Source organism: Bufo bufo, chromosome 1, assembly GCF_905171765.1.
Source record: "Bufo bufo chromosome 1, aBufBuf1.1, whole genome shotgun sequence".
Classification (NCBI taxonomy): Eukaryota; Metazoa; Chordata; class Amphibia; order Anura; family Bufonidae; genus Bufo; species Bufo bufo.
The window spans coordinates 611,520,756-611,542,605 of record NC_053389.1 but is presented as its reverse complement, the minus strand read 5'-3'; the positions used below and the strand labels follow the sequence as shown (position 1 = coordinate 611,542,605).

The following is a 21,850-nucleotide window of genomic DNA, read 5'->3' as shown; positions in this document are numbered from 1 at the left end:
GAGGGTCACGTGACCAGGAAAATCACCCCCATGTGATGTCTCCTCCATTGATATACACTGCACCTGCCATCTGCACTTCCACTGTTGGGAGTTTAGTGTGGGCACAGTGTGTTAGAATACAGGAGACATCAAATGGAGCTGATTTGTCTGGTCACATGACCCTCCATCAGCAGCCATCTTATGGACAGCACCTCTGTAGGGACAGCACAAAAGATCTACCTAACAAGAGGGTATGGATTATGAATAGGGATGAGCGAATCGACTTCGGAAGAAACAGGCAAAGTCGTTTCGCATAAAACTTTGTTTCAATACTGTACGGAGCGAGCGCTCCGTACAGTATTAGAATGTATTGGCTCTGATGAGCCTTAGTTATCACTTCGCGAAACTTTGCATAATAACTTCAGAAATTGATTTATACTGTAAAAAACCATTTCCCGTACTCGCGACTTCGTGAAGTAATAACTTTGGCTCATCGGAGTCAGTACATTCTAATACTGTACGGAGCTCTGTACAGTATTGAAACAAAGTTTTATGCAAATCGACTTCGGATGTTTCATCCGAAGTCGATTCGCTCATCCCTAATTATGAAATATAGCAAATGGCACAGAATATCAACAATGGCTGTATTAGTAAGTGTCATATAGTGATCTTATATAGAGACTGGTCATATGTAGCCAGAAAGTGGGCAGCACAGTTGCTCAATGGTTAGCGCTGTTGCCTTGCAGCGCTGGGGTCCTAGGTTCGAATCTGACCAAGGACAACATCTGCATGGAGTTTGTATGTTCTCCCCATGTTTGCGTGGGGGTTTTTTCTCACACTCCAAAGACATACTGAAAGAGAACTTAGATTGTGAGCCCCATTGGGCTAAAAATAAAATAAATAAACCCCCTTCAACCTCTTAAAAGCCATGGTCAGTGCTGACTGACAACCCACTGCCACTCCACAATGTGATTGCGGGGTGCCAAAGGGTTGTTTTGTCAGTCAGGGAACTCATAACATGTACTTACGGATGACTATTCAAATAGGCATTATGTCAGTTTTTTCAGTAAGTGACATAATACACTTGGATACAGAAATATTGCAATATATTAAATGAGTGATTCGAAACTCACATATTTGAGTCCACCACTAAAATGCAGGAACAAAATGCAAAAAAGTTAAATAAATAAAAATTAATTTTTTTTTTTTGTACCTGTGAACCTGTTTATTTACTTAAAAATTTAATAATAAAAAAAAACTATTCATAACTGGTATCATCGCATCCCTACTGACCCATAAAATAAAGAGCAATTTTTTTTATCCTGTATGGTAAACAGCGTAACAAAAAAAAAATAATAATCTGAGTGTCACCAATTAAAATTACAACTCCTTGTGCAAAAAACTAGAATTGTTATGTTATGAGTCTCAGAATGCAGCGACAAACTGGTCATCAATATCAGATCAGTGGGGGTTATTCTGGGACCCCACCGATCTGCTGTTTGAAAGGGTCACAGCACTTGGATGAGCGCTGTGGTCTCCTCACAGATTTTCAGATCAAAGCTGGTAATTTGACTAACAGGATCATCAATCGTGGATACCCCCGTGGCATACTTGCCTCCGCCTATCAGCATTCGGTATCCTGCACTCGTGAGGCATTATTAAATCCTCGGGAGCGAGATGAGAGCCAGGGGCAGGTCCGTCTTATTGCCACCTTTGATGGGGCAAGTGGTGCCATATGTGACATTAACAAGCACTGGGGAATTCTACAGATGGACCCTGATGTTGGTCACCTTATGGGCCCCACACCCGCAATGACATTTCGGAGGGGCCGCAATCTTAAGGATCGCCTCTGCCATTTTCAGTCTCCAGTCTCTTCTACATGGCTGGGAGACCCCCCCTAAAGGGACGTTTCGCTGTGGCGGTTGCATAGCCTGTGATTCCATCAAAAGGGGTTCGGAGTTTAGCAGTACAGTTACTGCCAAATCATATACTATCCGGACGTTTATCAACTGCAGATCCTCTGGTCTGGTTTATTTGGCCACATGAGTCTGTGGGCTCCAGTACGCGGGGAAGACGATTCGTGAGTTTCGCCGTCTTATAGGGGAGCATATCAATGACATAAAAAAAGAACGTGGAAACTCCTGTGTCCCGTCATGTCAACACCTGTCACTCTAGGGATGTAAGGTCTATCTGTTTTCAGGGGATAGAGATCGTCAGACCTTCTCCTAGAGGGGGCAAACTGGATCAGAGGGTCCTTCAAAAAGAGGCCCAATGGACCTTCAAATTGGGGACCCTTCGCCCTAACGGGCTGAATGACCATATATCATACCTCAGTTTCAATGAATAGTCATCTAAAAATGGGCGCCATTCCTTCGATTAATGAGTGTTGACTTGCTGCATGCAGCCCCTTGTTTAAATTTAAAATAAAATTGAATGTGCCTCATGCATTTTGTTCTGTTCTAGTAGTATTATCATGATTCCCCGATTTTTGTAAACTAGACACATAGGGATATATAGGTGTGTACCGAGACACACTGGCATGCATACATATTTGGCACTTTTTGAACGTTGTTTCGTTCTTCCTCCCGCGGTAACCAATGGTAACCAACAGCGACTGACAAATGTTTTTGTGATGCAGATATTTTCAGCTTGCAGTGTGCTCCCTATGGATAATGTCATCCACATAGGTTGTTGCTGTTTTTCGTCGGTGCCTTGTTCACATATCCCTTCTCGATATTCCATCCACCATTGTTAAGTATTTTGCCAAGTATCCCTCTATACATATACACTATACTTTGATGCAGGCATCGCTTACTTTGTTCCAGCCAGCGCGATGTGGGAGGTTTACAGGCGTCCCGCCCCTTCCACACGTGATTGGCTGACACGCGCTCCCTGCGTCATCAATGGGGGAGGGCTTTCCTCCTTAAATCAGAGCGCTTTCGGCCGCCGCTTCACGGCCGTACTAGGATATGCTGTCATGCGGTTGCTCTGAATGAATGAGATAGCTCAGCTTAGATCCAGATAGGCAGGTTATTTTGGCTCCTGATGATTCTTACATAGAAGAAACGTGTTGAGCTAGTACCACTTTGGTAGCATGAGCTAGATGACAGTCTTCTTGGGAAGTAGGATTGGGTGCGATCTTGCAGGATACCTACAGCTGTGTTGCTACACCCTGAATTATACAGCACAGTGGTGATCCATGCTTGATATAGTGTATCAGGATGCCGCATTACCATGGCACCCTGATCTGCACCTAACCCTGTTCTTCCCATCTTACTCACCACAACTGGTTAGAGAGCGCTGGTATTGTAGTGTCCTTCACACCAGTATACTCGTCTCCTAGCTCTCTAGCTGCCATTGCAGTATCAGCTGCGGGTGATTAGCTTCTATGTGATTCCCATCTCACCTCTCCATAGTTGTACCTGGATTACCTTTCCAGGCCCATGGAGGCAATCTGATATTGGGACACATTATCATATCCCTCATTGGTTACAGAGTGGGGTTGGCGACACTACACACATGGTGGGTTTCACATGCCACATTTTTGTTTGAGCACTTAGTTAGTGCCACCCCACCTGCCTTATTAGGGATTTTTCAGGTCACGTTATTCTTCCCCTGATTTTATTGATATACTAATAAAAGTTACATTTTAGCGTATCCCACACTTTCCGTGAATTCTACTCCTCACAGAATACTCACTTGAATGGAACTAAGCTGCGCATAAGCAATGTGACCAACGAGCATGACATCTCTGGCCTAGAAAGAGGCCACAGGCCTCGCCAGCTACTTAGGGGGCAGGTCCTCACAATGCTGTGACACCGAGCTGAAGTGAATTCACAGGGATGAGATGTTCTGTCAGGCTGCTCAGCCGAACAGCATATCTTATGTGTGATCCGTCCAGTACTACCTATTGAAGAGCAGGAACTCTGCCCTACAATAGACAGTAATGATGGTATCCACTGTCATGGCTAAGCACCCTGACAGGAATGGGAAGCAGGATCGCATCACTCTTCTCCTTGCCTATGAGGCTGCTGAGGTTGCCAGAGGCCATCTAGATACATTCCCTGAGAACCTCTTTAAGTTGACAAGCACATTTTCTGTTATAGGGGTTACAGAGGATTCTTTACGGTAAGAGCAGTGAGACTATGGAACTCTCTGCCTGAGGAGGTGGTGATGGTGAGTACAATAAAGGAATTCAAGAGGGGCCTGGATGTATTTCTGGAGTGTAATAATATTACATGCTATAGCTACTAGAGAGGGGTCGTTGATCCAGGGAGTTAGTCTGATTGAAGTCGGGAAGGAATTTTTTATTCCCCTAAAGTGGGGAAAATTGGCTTCTACCTCACAGGTTTCTTTTTGCCTTCCTCTGGATCAACTTGCAGGATGACGGGCCGAACTGGACGGACAAATGTCTTTTTTCGGCCTTATATACTATGTTACTATTTACTAGAAAGAAAACAATGGCAGCTGTCTATATACTTTCTTTTTTTAAATCAAATCGTTTTTATTGAACGATAAATACATAGTAAAACATAAAACTGTATTTTCCTTTCTTTACATTATCCACCGTGTGGAATCAGTGAACAACAGTAATCATAGAGATGCCAACACACAGTTTTATCACGTATCTATACATTACGTGTACACTTGCTAAAACAAATATTTTAGACATAAAATTACCAGTATCTTAACCTTCCCAGCATCCCTCCCCCCCTCACCCTGCCCTAACCCCCCCAACCCTAACAACTGGTCTTGACCGTCACGAGCCTATATAACCACATGGGTATGAGATAACCATTCACTCCACATTTTAGCAAACTTCTGAGGACACCCTCTCTTCACATACACCCCTTTTTCAAGTATCAGCATGTCATGCACCTTCCGTTCAAACTCACTCAGTGTAGGCGGACTTCCCTGGATCCACCTCATAGCAATCAGTTTCCTGGCCACATACAGCAACCTCCCCACAGCTACCTTAACCGATTCAGTCCCTCCAATCTCAGACACATACCCCAGAATACACACCTTAGGATCTTTTTGAATTTTCAACGTCAGTTTGCTATTAATCATATTCCTAACATCCTCCCAATAATTACCAACTACTGGACAAGACCACAGCATATGCAACAAGTCTGCACCATCTTCCATACACTTTGGACACTTGTCATCACTTCTTACTCCTATCTTTTTCAGGAACACCGGTGTTTTGTACACTCTATGTATAATAAATAGTTGGGAAAGTTTTCCCTGTTCACTCAAGGACACCTTGGGGACTCCTTTCAATATATCTTCCCACTTATCCTTAGACATATCTCCCACGTCAGCCTCCCATTTTTTCATTCTTGAAAGCTGATATCCCTCTAAGAATTTTTCCAGTAAAAGAGCGTACACCTGCGATATTAACCCTCTTTTTCCCCCACCTGTCGGAAGAACAAGCTTATGAACCACCTCCATTTGAGCTATCTCACATCCTTTCCGCAACGTGACCTCAAGGGCATGCCTTATTTGAAGATATTTATAGAACCACTCCCTAGGGATATTAAATTCCTGCTGCAGGTTTTGAAATGACTTACATATCTTGTCCTTAATTAATTGTCCAATTCTCGTCACTCCATAAGTTTCCCAGTTCCTAAGTCCTGGTATGGCAAATAGTTCTGGCAACAAGTGGTTCTTTCCAATAGGAGAAAGTTCACTAATACCACCCACTCCTCTTAGCTGCTTCACTTTTGCCCAAACTTTTTTCATAAGTTCAATAAGAGGGAGTTTATCCCTCCCTGCATGCATTCCTGAGCCTTCCAGAATGCCCATGAGGTCACGACTGCCCAGCCAATGCTGCAATATCTGCCCAGTCATGTCCGGTGCTTGTAAATCAATCCATCCCTTAAAATGCTGACATTGGGAAGCCAAAAAATAAATCCATGCATTAGGGACAGCCAGGCCCCCTTCCGACTTAGAATACTGTAATGTCTCCAGTTTGATCCTAGCCTGTCCATACTTCCAAGTAAGATCTCTAAATATAGAGTGAATTTTCTTGAATCTATCCAGAGGGATCCAAACGGGGGCATTATTCAGTACATTTAGCAACTGGGGCATCATAACCATTTTTAAAAGGTTAACTCTACCTACCACCGAAAGAAAGAGTCTACACCATGACCTCACTTTAAGCCTAAAAGTAGCCAGCAATGGGGACAGATTAAGTTCTTCAAAATCCGATAGCCTCGGTGTTATATGTAATCCCAGATATTTAAATTTATCCACCCAGGGCACCAAACTATCTACTTGTCTGCCTGCCAGGGCCTGCCCATCAATTGGCATCAAAGAGGATTTTTGCCAATTTATCCGAAGTCCAGAAAAGCTACCAAATCTGTCAATCAATGCCATGGCCGCATCCAGGGACGCACCAGTATCGCCCATGAAAAGTAGAGTATCATCAGCGTACATAGCCACTTTATTGTGCAGCTCGCCGTATCTAAACCCCTCTATACTTGTTGATAAGCGAATATGCGCCGCAAGCGGCTCTATTGCAAGAGCAAACAATAAGGGCGACAATGGGCATCCCTGCCTGGAGCCCCTGGCAAGGGGAAAACAATCTGACAACCCTCCATTAGCTCTAATTCTCGCCTTAGGACTAGAATACAGGACCTGTACCCACTGAATGAACCGCTCACCAAAGCCCATAGTTCTCAGGACCCCCCACAAATACCTCCATTCCACACTGTCAAACGCCTTAGCGGCGTCAAGCAAGGCCCTGTCTCCACTGTTATCCGCCGGAATATTTAAACTAGTGTACAGCCTACGAAGATTAATAGCCGTCGATTTCCCTGGCATAAACCCTGTCTGATCCGGGTGTACTATGGTCAGAATCACCTTGGACAGCCTGTTCGCCAACACCTTCGCCAGGAGCTTAACATCAGCCGTGAGAAGTGAAATTGGCCTGTAGGAATCCGGTATTTTAGGATCCTTTCCAGGTTTAGGTATAACCACAATAGCTGTCTATATACTTTCACTAGAGCCTTGAATCTATTGTACAGCTTCGTAATATATTTCCACACCCCGGCAAAATTTTTACTGATCTAATTTATTTCTAGTCGTTATTTTATTGTAATCTTAAAAACATAGACAAGCGTGAAATGTAATTAAAGCGTGGCTAAGTAGTAGCTCATAAGTAATTATATTGAAAAGGGTTAAAGGGGTTGTCTCACTTCAGCAAGTGGCATTTATCATGTAGAGAAAATTACTACAAGACACTTACTAATGTATTGTGATTGTCCACATTGTCTCCTTTGCTGGCTTGATTCATTGTTCAATCACATTAAACACTGCTTGTTTCCATGGTTACGACCACCTTACAATCCAGCAGTGGTGGCCGTGCTTTTACACTATTGGAGAAATCCCCAACCTATGTGCGCTCCCACAGTCCCGGCCACCAGAGAGACCAGTGCTTTTTCCTATAGTGTGCAAGCACGGCCACTGCTGCTGGATTGCATGGTGGTCGTAAACATGGACACAAGCAGTGTATGATGGGAGGGGAAAAATGAATCAAACTAGCAAAGGAGGCAACATGGACAATCACAATACATTAGTAAGTGCCTTGTATTAACTTTCTCTACATCATAAATGCCACTTGCTGAAGTGAGACAACCCCTTTAAAAATAACAAAGAAGCATTACTCGTATCCACCAATAACCTGTCCACCGATCCGCTGCGTTCTGAATTTGCTCTGATCCCCACTGACCTCCACTTCCTGTTCCTGCTCGACACACTGGAAATACCAGCAGAAGGCCAGTTTAGACAATCCCAGGCTGAGGCAGGTTACTGCTAAGGCCACTGATCGGCTGTGTGGGCCTATCCTGGTATTTCCAACATGTCAAGCCAAAACACAAAGTGGAGAGCAGAGTTGATCAGAGCAGCGTCAAAATGTTGGAGGTGAGTACTGGGGGTCAGTGAGTAATGGTTCTTTGTTATTTTAGCCCTTTGTAAATTATTTTAATAAGTAAAACATTTTCCCAGAACACCAGTTTAAGGTCAAAGAGCAAGCGCAATGAGTTTTCTATTTAGGTAAAATGTATACAATTCTCACCATGACGGATGCAAGGAATTTGTTCAGGAAAACTATCCTCATACAGCCAACTCTCAGGGAGACCTTCCCATCTACCTTGGATACATCTTTGTAGGAATCTCCTTGTGTAGCATCCGGGTAGAGTATCAAATTGAAGTTGAAGACTTCATCTCCCACAATACTTACAGCCTAACAAGAAAACGCCATAAACATATCATGTTAAATGTCAGATGTAACTAACAGTATGAAGATCATTGCAAGCAAAGAGAATAACTAAATGATCTCTGAGCTGTAAATTTGGCATTAAATACGCAATAGCTGTGCAAAGCAAGAAACCCAAGTTAACTATTTGGGGGTCTTTTGTTACCCTGCTTCCTATTACTTAGGGTCTATTTACACGTTCGTGTGTGTTTTGCGGATCCACAAAACACGGACACCGGCAATTGCGGACAAGAATAGGACATGTTCTTTTTTTTCGGGATTGGAATTGCGGACCTGGAAGTGCGGGTCCGCATTTCCAGATCTGGGCAGCACATCCTGCGGCCCCATGAAAATTAATGGGTCCGCAAAATACGGAACAGAATTGTGGACGTGTGAATGGACCCTTATTGTTACATACTTGATAAATAGGTGATTTCCCCCACAAGTAGTCAAATGCAATATGCTGAATTAAGGAAGATTGAACAGAATGAAAGCAGATCTGGTAGATGAACCTTTCCAATAATATATTCACCTTTGTATGAATGGTTTTTGGATTGACGTCATTGACAACAATATCCTTCAACCTGGCAAACACTTCTATTTGGCTGGATTCCAGGAAAACAGAGGAGTCTAGGCCTGGAAAGAAGAGATTTGCTCAATTAAAAAAAAAAACTATAATTATAATTATAAACGTGGCAGCAATAATCCACAGTATTGTATGATGGGAATAAAAAAATTTCTGCTAAATTTAACACTTGGCACACACAGCATTAGCTGTCGAAAAAATAATAATGGAAAGCATCAATGTAAAGCCATCAGGTTTACTGTGACTCACCTATATAAATTGGGTGTTTGAGAAAGGCAGTAAAAGACATTGTTATTCATGTGCAGACAAAGGTGCACTTCTATTAAACTAAAAGCATGACCAGACTGAGCCTAGTTGAATAAATTGAACGTACCTGAACCCGCTAACACTGTAAAATGTTGTTTTGAGGGAGAAAGCTTCCTATGTATGGTTCTTCAAGGACTCCATGTTAAAATGCCAGCGCTCATTTAGGTCGAATTGCAATCTAAGGTTTTTACTTACAGCAAATCCTATTGGGGCAGATTTACTAATTGGGTGTACGTATTTTTACACTTGTGTTTTGGCTTTCCGTTTGTGAGATCCGTTCAGGGCTCTCACAAGCGGCCCAAAACGGATCAGTTTACATTTCTAATGCATTCTGAATGGAAAAGGACCCGCTCAGAATGCATCAGTTCAGTCTCCATTCCGCTTTGCAGTGTTTTGGTGTCCGTCTGACGAAACTGAGCCACACGGATCCGTCCTGGCACACAATGTAAGTCTTTAGGACTGACACAATCTGGCACAGTAGAAAACGGATCAGTCTCCCATTGACTTTCAATGGAGTTCATGATGGATCCCTCTTGGCTATGTTAAAGATAATACAAACTGATCCGTTCATGACGGATGAAGATGGTTGTATTATTGTAACGGATCTGTTTTTGCAGACCCATGACGGATCCGCCCAAAGCGCGAGTGTGAAAGTAGCCTAATACTTAGACAGCATAAACATAGACCAGGCAGCCAGTAGATGTGCTGGTGTGTATTTATTACAGTAGCTCACGATGGGTGATAAATGTGGCACATCTTGGTGCACGTTACACTCCATAGGGGGAAATTTATGATAAGGGGAATATCTGAAGTCGGCTTTGCTTGAGTCTGTTTTATGCCACATTTATTACGTTTGATAAATTTGTCTAATCTTTAAACCTAACACTTGTCTAGAAAATATGCTCCAGTTTTTCTACTCCACCCTCCTGCTGGAGTGAGATTGCGACTTTGGCTATTGAAAAAAAGTCTCAATGATAGATCTGGAGAGAAACTCATTATCTAACCACACACACTTGCCCACCCATATTTTGAAACTGGAGTGGTGTAAAAATGCGCAAAATGTTAGTGCAATTAAGTCCAGAAAGTCACAAAAGACCCATATTTGTGGGACTTTTTGAGGCCAGAATTCTGGAGTGAAGGCATGATAAATCAGGGCCTTTGCCTTCTTTATACCACCTCTTGGGTAGCAAACTACAGACCAGTATTTTGCTCCAGAAAACTGGTGCACACCACGTATAAATTTGGCACACTTTCTGACTCTGCAAAGTCACTCCCCCTATACTAGACACTTTTCAAATTTGTCCAACAAGACGAAACAACTGCTCTTCATGGCGCAAACTAGTAACGTATTTGCCTAAATTATTTGCACGAAAATTATCACATAACACTGGAATTCTGGTGCAATAACCATAAAAAAAAAGTTTTCCTTATTTTTTTCTGGACTACACAATAGTATTTAAACACAGGACACACCAAATGTTTTGCTGGAGATACTATAGTGGAGGCAATATCAGCAATCTTTTAGTGCTAGAGAATACTTATACAGACAGACTGCGTGTCGCTCTCTCCAGTGCAAGAGCAAATGACTCAATTTGAACTGCTGAACAGCGTAGCCCAGATACAGTGCACAGACAGCACAGGTATCAGTGGAAGATGAAAAGCACACTGGCAGTCAGGTTTTTTTCTTGTATTTAAAGGGAACCTGTCATCAACTTTATGCTGATCTCACTGAGGGCAGCATAAAATAGTGACAGAAATGCTGATTTCAGCGGTGTGTCACTCATGAGCTAATAGTAAGCGGTTGCTGGGAATCGGCATCATAATCATTGCAGCCCAGGCCTGGAAAAGAGTAAAATCTACCTGAGAAGAGTCATGGTTATTCATAATCTCCTGCTCTCACCCGTCTGCTGATGATTGGCAGTTCTCTCCTAGAGAGAAAGGGAGAAAACTAGGTAGAAGTCTGTCAGTCATCAGCAGGTGGGCAGGAGAGCAGGAATTCATGGATAACCATGACTCTTCTCAGGTGGCCGTGACTCTTTTCCAGGCCCAGTCTGCAATGATTGTGATGTTGGTTCTCGGCAACCACTTACTTTTAACTTATAAACGACAGACCTCTGAAATCAACTCACCTGTCTCTACTTTATTCTGCCGTTAGTATGGGCAGCATAAAGAATAATGACAGGTTCCCTTTAAAATTACATTCAATATACAGTACAGACCAAAAGTTTGGACACACCTTCTCATTCAAAGAGCTTTCTTTATTTTCATGACTATGAAAATTGTAGATTCACACTGAAGGCATCAAAACTATGAATTAACACATTTGGAATTATATACATAACAAACAAGTGTGAAACAACTGAAAATATGTCATATTCTAGGTTCTTTTAAAGTAGCCACCTTTTGCTTTCATTACTGCTTTGCACACTCTTGGCATTCTCTTGATGAGCTTCAAGAGGTAGTCCCCTGAAATGGTTTTCACTTCACAGGTGTGCCCTGTCAGGTTTAATAAGTGGGATTTCTTGCCTTATAAATGGGGTTGGGACCATCAGTGGCGTTGAGGAGAAGTCAGGTGGATACACAGCTGATAGTCCTACTGAATAGACTGGTAGAATTTGTATTATGGCAAGCAAAAAAGCAGCTAAGTAAAGAAAAACTAGTGGCCATCATTACTTTAAGAAATGAAGGTCAGTCAGTCAACTGAAAAATTGGGAAAACTTTGAAAGTAAGGGCTATTTGACCGTGAAGGAGAGTGATGGGGTGCTGCGCCAGATGACCTGGCCTCCACAGTCACCGGACCTGAACCCAATCGAGATGGTTTGGGGTGAGCTGGACCGCAGAGTGAAGGCAAAAGGGCCAACAAGTGCTAAGCATCTCTGGGAACTCCTTCAAGACTGTTGGAAGACCATTTCAGGGGACTACCTCTTGAAGCTCATCAAGAGAATGCCAAGAGTGTGCAAAGCAGTAATCAAAGCAAAAGGTGGCTACTTTGAAGAACCTAAAATATGACATATTTTCAGTTGTTTCACACTTGTTTGTTATGTATATAATTCCACATGTGTTAATTCATAGTTTTGATGCCTTCATAGTCATGAAAATAAAGAAAACTCTTTGAATGAGAAGGTGTGTCCAAACTTTTGGTCTGTACTGTATGTGCTATAGAAAGGATTAAAACCGGCATGCTCAACCTGCGGCCCTCCAGCTGTTGCAAAACTACAACTCCCAGCATGCCCGAACAGCCCACGGCTATCAGCCTACAGCAGGGCATTGTGGGAGTTGTAGTTTTACAACAGCTGGAGGGCCGCAGGTTGAGCATGCCTGGATTAAAACATCAAACCAAAGGGACAATAGAATGCTGTTTTATCTTACAGCAATTAACATTGAATTACAATGATTATAGTGGAGTCCGTCGGGTTCCCAGTACAGATTTCAGAATTCTGCCAGACAAAATAGTTGCATGCAGTAGTATTTTTTTAGGCCACAGGTCTAAAAATGAAGCAATAGAAGAATTGCACCAAATTATCACTATGAATTGTAAACTTATTTCATGTAGAGAAGATGGCTGGTTTTATTCCATGCTTGTATCCCACTGCTTGCAGAAAGGATTGGCAACATACCCAAGACTTTGATTTCGGCGATATGATTGTTCTCATTCCACATATTCATACTTAAAGAATCCAGCTTGGCAAACAGTTTGAAGGCGACCAAGTCCTTATCTTTGGAGACTTTTGTTGCTTGAGGGGAAAAAATGATAATCAAATGAAAATCGTAATTCTTTTTTAATAACCTGCGTCATCAGCATTTCTCATCCACCTACTGTATAGGGCTTGTACGAGGAGATCCTTGATATGAGATCTAGCCTCGCCTAGTAGAAGCCATTACCCGACAGAATTAAACATACAAAATCGCATTCTTACGTTGGTTTACATACTGTGGAGCAATCTGACTATGAATGAAGCCCACATTAAAACATCTTCCAATGGGCACACGCTGTAGAACAGCACTATGCCAAGCCAGTCAATAACTCTTCTTTTTAACAATTTATCATTGCAATAAACTTTTTGCAATGTTTATTTCTTTGGTAAACAATTTAAAGCATTTAACGCGTTTCAAGAAATGCAAGTCCATTGGCTGAAAGAGTTAAGGCTCTGCACTCAGGAGTAGGAGGCAGTGTGATAAGGTTCATATCTAACTAATATTTATCTTGGGTTTTACCTTTCTTAACAAAAGTCTCTTTATCCTGTTGCTTCTGTACAGAGGCAACCTCTGCCTTATCAGCAATGCTGGGCATGGCTGCTGTTATGAAGTGGAGAGCAGACAGCAAGGCCTGAGAGTGGAGCAGGAGGTCCATAGATGAAAAGGCCACCTGGTGGAAACGAGAGGCTGTTTATACACATCATACTGGTAACCAGGCCGTAGCGACAACGACGCATATATACGTACTATGGAAAATGGAAGTCAGCAGCACTATCTGAACTCATGCAGTGGGAAAGAAAATTGATGAAAGCATTACATGTATTCTTTCCACACTGCAAACATTGTAACCATGATAGAAACATTCAAGTATGAAAAAGGATTACTACTCATCACATGAAACCCTGACAAATGGAAGTCCGTAACATATAGTAATGGGGAGTCTCTGGGGAAGGGGGGGGACTGATTAAAGGGAACACCCTTTTAGTTTCATTGATTAGATGCAAGTCTGCAGTGAACATAAATGTGGTTTGCTGATGATATAGCTATTTAACAGTTTTTTTAAAATTAAAGATTATATAATAACACAATGAACATCTATGTATAATTAGTCAATCATAGAAAAACAAGTATTTAATACAGGCCGGATGGCAGCTACAGCTATATGTACAAAAATGTCTACTTTTTCTACTAAAAATGGTGTAGTTTTTAGTGCTGTTTGTTTTTTTGCTAAAGTGAGTTCTATTACGTTTGCAACATTTTGCTGCTTTTTCAGTACATTTGAAAGATTCCCCACATACCTTCAGTGTTTGTTCTGTGTTCTCAAATGTAGTGTTAAAATTAGGGCCATTTTTGTCAGCCTAAAAGAAAATAAGAGAAGGTCCTTCAAAAACAAAATCATGACTTTCAGATATAACTAGCACCACAAGAAGGGCTCCTAAACAGTTGGGCTACATTGACTGACAGTCGTTTTAGTAATGGCCGCCCTACAGCAGGTTTTATAACCAATTGGGCTACTCACATGGTCATTTTTTTAACGCGCATTGAATATCAGTCATCAAAAAAATAGGATGTTCTATTTTTGGTTGTTTTCACGGGCAGACCGACCCCATTGAAATCAATGGGATTGTTTTTAATGACTGTTTAGACAACAGTGGGCCCATATAACGGGCGTTAAAAACAGTTACACTTGGTCTTTCAGGCATTAATAATAATAAAAAATAAATAATACCTTAACCAATTGAATGCACGGTGCCACTTGATCTTCACTAGAAGCAGCAGGACCTGACATTTCCAGCATGATGACGTCACCACAATGAATGCACAGGTCCTTTCCCGCTGCATCCAGTGAAGAGCAAGTGTTCATGTGCGTGCAGGTTGATGAGGAGAGTATTTTTTATTTTTTAACCCAAGCAGAATAGGGGCCAAAGAGGGGAATACTGGGTCCACTAAGGGGAAGGGGGCGTAGTTCATAATACTGGGGGCCACTAAAGGGGGCACTAGTAATACCAAATACCGGTGGCACTATGAGGGGGATTTGATGTTCAAAACAAATTTAAATTATCAATTTTTAATGACTGTTAAAAGCGGATGCAAAATAGTCATTAAAAACAGCCAGATGGACAGAAAATGGCTACAAAAATGTTTGAATGTAGCCTTATCTTCTTAGGTAATGTGTGTAGCATCTCTTACCTTAACATATTCCACTTTTAACAGATCCAAGCCTTGCTTATCAGAAGAGCTGATTAAATGAAGAGGCTGTTTGAGGAGACCTGTGATATTGAGAGAAACAGCCCTTTCAGCATCAAACCTTTGCCACGTAAACCCTAAAGTAGATAATTGCTTGTTGATAGGTTATTCCCATCTGATGAAGTGATGGCACATGGCTGATTAACCGCTAGGTCCCTGTCAAAATGTTCGGCTAGTGGTAAGTAGTAACAATCTATGGGAAGGTGAAGTACAGCCCCATGTTACTTCTTCAATATAATTCAAGAATTTATCTTCTTTTCTAACATATTACTGCACCAAAAATCTGTCTAAAGGCATAAAATGGTGCAAATTGTTGCATCTAGTGTTTCTACACTTTTTCCTCACATGCACCAAAAAGGGGTGGGATTAGCTAAATGTAATTGTGCTTCACTGGAAATGGTTCAATTCTGGTGTAAAAATCTTCTCAAAGTTAGGATACATGCACACGAACGTGGTTTGATTCCGCATTTTTTGCGGCTCGGATGTGCTGTCCACATCCGTTGCTCCGTTCCGTAGCCCCGCAAAAAAATCAAAAATAAAAAAAATAGAACATGTCCTATTCTTGTTCATTTTGTGGACAAGGATAGGCATTGCTACAATGAATCCACAAAAAATAAAAAAAAAAAAGCGGATGCCATACGGGCGTCATCCTTTTTTTGCAGATCCGCAATTTGCGGACCGCAAATCACCTACGGCTGTGTGCATCTAGCCTAAGCCAGAGTTTGTGCTAAATCTGGTGCAGGTCTAGACTGTCTAAGACTGAGTTCACACGGGCGTGACGGATTTGTTCAGGATGCGTCCCGGGTGTACTGCGGCAAACCCGCGCGAGTAGGTACCCAATTGCAGTCAGTTTTGACTGCGATTGCGTTCCGTTGTTCAGTTTTTCATCGCGTGGGTGCAATGCGTTTTGCACGCGCGTGATAAAAACCTGAATGTGGTACCCAGACCCGAACTTCTTCACTGAAGTTCAGGTTTGGGTTCGGTGGTGTGTAGATGTTATTATTTTCCCTTATAACATGGTTATAAGGGAAAATAATAGCACTCTTTAATACAGAATGCTTAGGTCAATTGAGGGTTAAAAAAAATAAAAAATAACTCACCTCCTCCAATTGATCGCGTAGCTGCCGGTGTCCTGTTCTTTCTTCAGGACCTGTCAAAGGACCTGTGGTGACGTCACTGAGATCATCACATGGTCCATCACCACGGTGATGGACCATGTAATTGTACCATGTGATATGACGTCACCACAGGTCCTTTAGCCGGCAGCTCATGATTAAAGAAGAAGAGATCAGCAACTACGCGATCAAGAGGAGGAGGTGAGATAATTTATTTTTAATTTTTTAACCCTCAATTGACCTTCTACTAAGCATTCAGTATTAAAGAAAGCTATTATTTTCCCTTATAACCATGTTATAAGGGAAAATAATACAGTGAATAGACTGTCATCTTAGCAACCATGCGTGAAAAATCGCACCGCATCCGCGCTTGCTTGTGATTTTCACTCAGCCCCATTCACTTGTATGGGGCATAAACGCACTATATAGAGCATGCTGCGATTTTCACGCAACGCATAAGTGATGCGTGAAAATCACTGCTCATGTGCACAGCCCCATAGAAGTGAATGGGTCCGGATTCAGTGCGGGTGCAATGCGTTCACCTCACGCATTGCACTCGCGCGGAAATCTCGCCCGTGTGAACTCAGCCTAAGTCTACACCATCTATAGGATTAGTAAATGGGAAACAATGGGCGAGATTTATCAAAACTGGCCCAAGGCAACTAATAAGATTCCACCTGCCATTTCTCAGAGCTCCTTTGAAAAACGAAAGGATCGATCTGACTGGTGGCAATTAGCAACTAAGCCAGTTTTCCTTTGCACTGGTTTTATAAATCTCCCCCAATGTCTTTATGTAGTCTTCTGTCAGAGGTGTACATCAAAGAATGCTCCCAACGTATACCTCTGATAAGAAGGGGTGGGGGGGGGGAGAAGAAATGTGGACAGATCCTTAGAGCAAAAACGCTTCTGTTACAATAATAAACCGCATGCATCTGTCATGAACGGATCTGGTTGTATTATGTCTTCTATAGCCATGACGGATCAGTCATGAACATCATTCAAAGTCAATGGGGGACGGATCCGTTTTCTATTGTGTCAGAGAAAACAGATCCATCCCCATTGACTTACATTGTGTGCCAGGACGTTTGGCTTCGTCTTGCACTGCACCACATCCCGGACAGAAAAATGCTGCTTGCAGCGTTATTCTATTCGGGATGGGAGCGCAACCAAACTGAATGGAATGCATTTTGGAGCATTCCGTTTCGTTCAGTTCAGTTTTGTCCCTATTGACAATGGATGGGGACAAAACTGAAGCGTTTTCATCCGCTATTGAGATCCTATGACGGATCTCAATAGCGGAATTGAAAATGCTAGTGTGAAAGTAGCCTTATATCTAAGAATTAGCATGTAGGGTACAGCCCCATGGCATCTATTAGTAGTGATAAAATCACAGATTACTGTGACAGTTGCCAGGCCACTACGCTTCTGGTGAGAAGCTGCTCTAATAATGTGAGAATACTGACAATGAAGGAAACGCTGTCATTTTATGATGACTTCTCATAGGGAAACATTGTGGTCAGATGAAATGTAAGATTTTAGACAGCGGTCACTTGTCTAAAGATCGATGTGTGTTTTCAGTTTTATTTAAAGGGAATCTGTCAGGCCGAAATTCGCTGATGAACCAGATTCACGGCCTTGTAAGGCTGGCTCAGCTAAAAATAATGATACCACTCAGTGTTCAGTTGCATCATTTTGGGGAAAAAGTACTTAATCCATATGCAAATGAGCAGTTAAATGTAGTCCGTCATAGTTGTTACGGTAAATAGGGCATTTCATTTTTAGGATACGGCCACACGTGACTGGTCCACTGCAGATTTTTGTCGCAGAATGCATTGTGGAAATGCTGCAGGGTGAAAATCATGGCAGAAATGTGCAACATAAATTGACAAGCAGCAGATGTAACATTTTCACTGCTACAAGTTAGGCCTCATGCACACAGCTGTTGGGCGGCACACAAACGGCAGGTCGGCAATCCACGGCTGCCAGCCATATGCACCCCGCATCACTGATGCGGACCCATTCACTTAAATAGGTCCGCAATTCCGGAGATGCAGAACGGAGTCACTGGAACGGAACACCCGAAGCACCACGGATTGCTTCCGTCGTGTTTCTTTCCGTTGCTCCGCACCGCAAATTTGACAAGTAATTTTTTTTGCGGTGCGGACAGACCACGGACCCATTCAAGTTGAATGGGTCCGGCCTGCTGCACGGATGTTGCCTGTGCATTGGGGACCGCAATTGCGGTCTCCAATGCACGGAACGGCCGCACAATGGCTGTTTGCATGAGGCCTTATGTAGAGAATTTGTTGTGTAAATTTTCTTCTTTGTGTGGATAAGATTTGTTAGGGTGTCATCACATGCAGCAGATTTTGTTGAAGAAACAAATCCGTACCATTCACCTGAAGGGGTTTGCCGACATCCGTGTTCAGAGGAATCGAACTCATTTTTAGCTGCAACAAAATCTGCCGCATGTTAAGGCACCCAAAAGCCACCTGCACACGTTGCAGATTACACATGGTTTTTCCCGCATGGATCCACTTGCAGAAAAAACTGTGTGTAATGTCTCATTCACACAGTCAGTGTTCGGTCAGGGATTTCAGTGATTGTGAGCCAAAACCAGGTGCGGCTCTAAACACAGAACAGGTGCAGATCTTTCCCTTATGCCTTATGTCTGTGGAGGCTCCAATCCTGGTTTTGGCTCACAATCACTGACCAAAACACTGACTGTGTGAATGAGGATTAACACAGTACCAGCACAGTGTATGAGATCAGACAAATCTCATGTACACTTTGTTTCTTTCTTCCGTCTGCTGAGCGGTTTTAGAAATCCAAAGCATGTCTATTAGTGGTTTTTGGCGTGGAAGGGATAGATCTGCGACAAATCACACATCAAATCTGCAATTGCGGGTTTTGGTGTGGAAGCTCATAGAAATCTGTGTGCATCTCCTGTACGTTCACCCGCACCTGTGTGCAGCCACAATGCTGCGTCTGTAAAATGCTGTGGATTTTCTGCACCCAATTCCACTCCAGAACATCCACAGTGGACCAGCCACATGTGGCCATATAGCTTGATAAAACTGCTAACGGTTGAGAAAAATGTATTATTTGTATCTAGAAGTATAAGACACAACCTCAGCCAACAATAAAGGCATAGTAGTAAGAATACAATGACAATTTATGTAGTTTACCGGAAACATCATAGTAGTCTAACGTGATCTTCTTTAGGTATGACACAACGCTAAGGTCATAGGTCTTAACACAGGCTTCAGTTCCCAGTTGAAGTATACTGAAGAGGAGGATTGTATTCTCCTGGGTCTCCTGCTGCTTAGTCAGTTCTAGTGTTACCTGGTCGGTACAAGATTCAGTTACATAAAAACAGTGAGCACTTGCTCTACAAAAGGAGGAAAGACATAAGAACAATATCAGATTCTGTTCTATACCTACTTCTTTTATTTCAAACTTGAGCTGAAGATCAGTGAGTTCCTCAAGACTGGTTTCTTCAGCTGGAGTGGGTTTGTCAGTTTCTGAAGTACGTTTCTGGATGGATTTAGTTTTTACTGGGGATGAACCACCATCTGTTGTATCGAAGAATTCATCAGAGCCTAGAAACAAGAAACCAATCCGTTTTCCAGTTTCTAAGGGTTCCACAAAATGCACCACTGAACCAAAAAATGTTCCACAAATAACGTAATGCCAGCCAGAAACACTTGTCCCTCACTGTAAATGTTTATGTGGAAAACAATTAAAAAAAACAAATTCAGTGCCAGTGTTCTTACATACAGAGATGTCTCAAACGTCAACCACTTACAACGTATCACTATTTCTTTACATAAGATTCACAACAGTATTTTTTCAGTGCATCGCCAGAAAAAATTGAAGTGATAAAACACTGGTAGACAAAACGCCAGTGTAGAATCTGGCAAAAACTTTAGGACAAGAGGTGATGTGTTCTTAGTAACAGTATGAGGGCTTAAAAGTGTGACTTCTCCTATTGGACCTGCTAGCTTATGGGAGGAGGGTTAAGGATTAGGCTGGGCCCCTTTTTCACATCACAGTGAAGAGCTGCCTGCATCACAACTGGTGAAAATAAATTAGATAAGCTTTCAACCCACAAGTTGCCAGTCTAAAGAAATCCAAAACATTTCACTAGTTGTAATGCAGTCACAGTGTAGCCTTAGCTATTGCATGTCTATGGCCAGCAAGTTAACAAGGACTTGGCACAACGAATGCTCATTGGCAATAATCTGGCCGACCATCAACAAGTCTAATACAACCCTTAACCTTGGCTTACATGCGAAGAGACAGGACTTCAGTGATGTAGGGCAAAAGTGTTAACCACTATGTCACCATGCCACCCATGTGATGGAATTTTCCAGGACACTGTATTGGTAATTCTTCAAATTTGGGATTCTGAAGTTTGTCACTCTATGAGGCTAATTTTTTCTGATCCTGCTTTACATCCACGGATGTTCTTTAGTCTCGGCATCCATTCTTGGTTGGTCTGTGATCAGCATGCTGGGAGACGTAGTTTCACCACAGCTGGAGTGCTGAAGGTTAGCCATCACTGCCATGTACCAACAGCTTGACCTATTTTGATAATCACTGCACTTTATGATGCCCATTGTATTGGATTGAAGAGTTACTGTTGTAGTTGGTAAAGCCAAGGACAAGTCCTATAACCCAAGATGAGAGTACATTTTCTGTGTCTTGGCAAAGGACCTGGATGTAATTATTACTCTTGAGGACAACACTAAAGCTAGTGGCATATGATCTAGCAACTGCTGCTTGAGTAAAGGAGGGAAACTACAAGATTCTTACCATATAGTAATGCCGCCTTGGAGGTATAACGAGATTTTTGTATAACTTACCAGTAAAATCTCTTTCTCGCTCTTTCCTTGGGGGACACAGAAGACCTTGGGTATAGCTCATCTCCCTAGGAGGCGTGACACTAAGTGAAGACTGTTAAGCCCCTCCTCCACAGCTATACCCTCAGCCTGGAGAGAGAGACTGCCAGTTGCGTGTCCAAGTAGTGAGAAAAGGCAAAGTCCAAAAAATTGGAACCAACAAGCCAACTACCCTAAGGGTAAAACAAACTCGGAAACAGTCAGAGAAGAACAAAGAATGGGTGGGTGCTGTGTCCCCCAAGGAAAGAGCGAGAAAGAGATTTTACTGGTAAGTTATACAAAAATCTCGTTTTCTCGCCCAATTTCCTTGGGGGACACAGAAGACCTTGGGACGTTCAAAAGCAGTCCAAAGGGGGAGGGACCACAGCACCAAGGCGAAGCACCCGAAGGCATCAAAAAAACCCGCCGCCTGCAGACCAGGCGGCCCGAGGCAGCATACGCCGAAGCCCGCGTATGCACCCTGTAGAACTCGGTAAGGTGTGCAAGGAAGACCAGTGACCGCCTTGCACAAATGGATGGCCGAAGCCTAAAGCCTCCGGCCCAGGAAAAAACAGACGGCCCTGGCCAAATGAATGGTGACACCAAAAGCAGGACCCTGCCCTTGGTGCGGCAACCACAACAAGAGCCACTCTGAGAAAGCGGAAGAAAGCCACCCTGGAGGCCGTCAACCCTTTGCTCGGACCTCCTGGAAACATAAGAGACCGAACTCGACAAGAGTCGGAGATCTCCAAGTAAAAACTGCAAGGCCCAAACAACG

At 42.7% G+C, this 21,850-nt stretch overlaps 1 protein-coding gene across 1 annotated transcript in view; it reads right to left on the bottom strand.

The window, feature by feature from the left end:
• Window positions 1-21,850, bottom strand: part of VPS13C (vacuolar protein sorting 13 homolog C) — a 352,162-nt gene that overhangs the window by 164,902 nt on the left and 165,410 nt on the right. The window contains exons 25-32 of the mRNA XM_040413678.1: window positions 19,634-19,791; window positions 19,378-19,534; window positions 15,018-15,097; window positions 14,126-14,185; window positions 13,347-13,497; window positions 12,749-12,865; window positions 8,772-8,875; window positions 8,060-8,227 (exon numbers count right to left, since the gene is read on the bottom strand). Of these exons, the coding sequence (XP_040269612.1) occupies window positions 8,060-8,227; window positions 8,772-8,875; window positions 12,749-12,865; window positions 13,347-13,497; window positions 14,126-14,185; window positions 15,018-15,097; window positions 19,378-19,534; window positions 19,634-19,791 (995 nt within the window). The remainder of the gene's footprint in view (window positions 1-8,059; window positions 8,228-8,771; window positions 8,876-12,748; window positions 12,866-13,346; window positions 13,498-14,125; window positions 14,186-15,017; window positions 15,098-19,377; window positions 19,535-19,633; window positions 19,792-21,850) is intronic.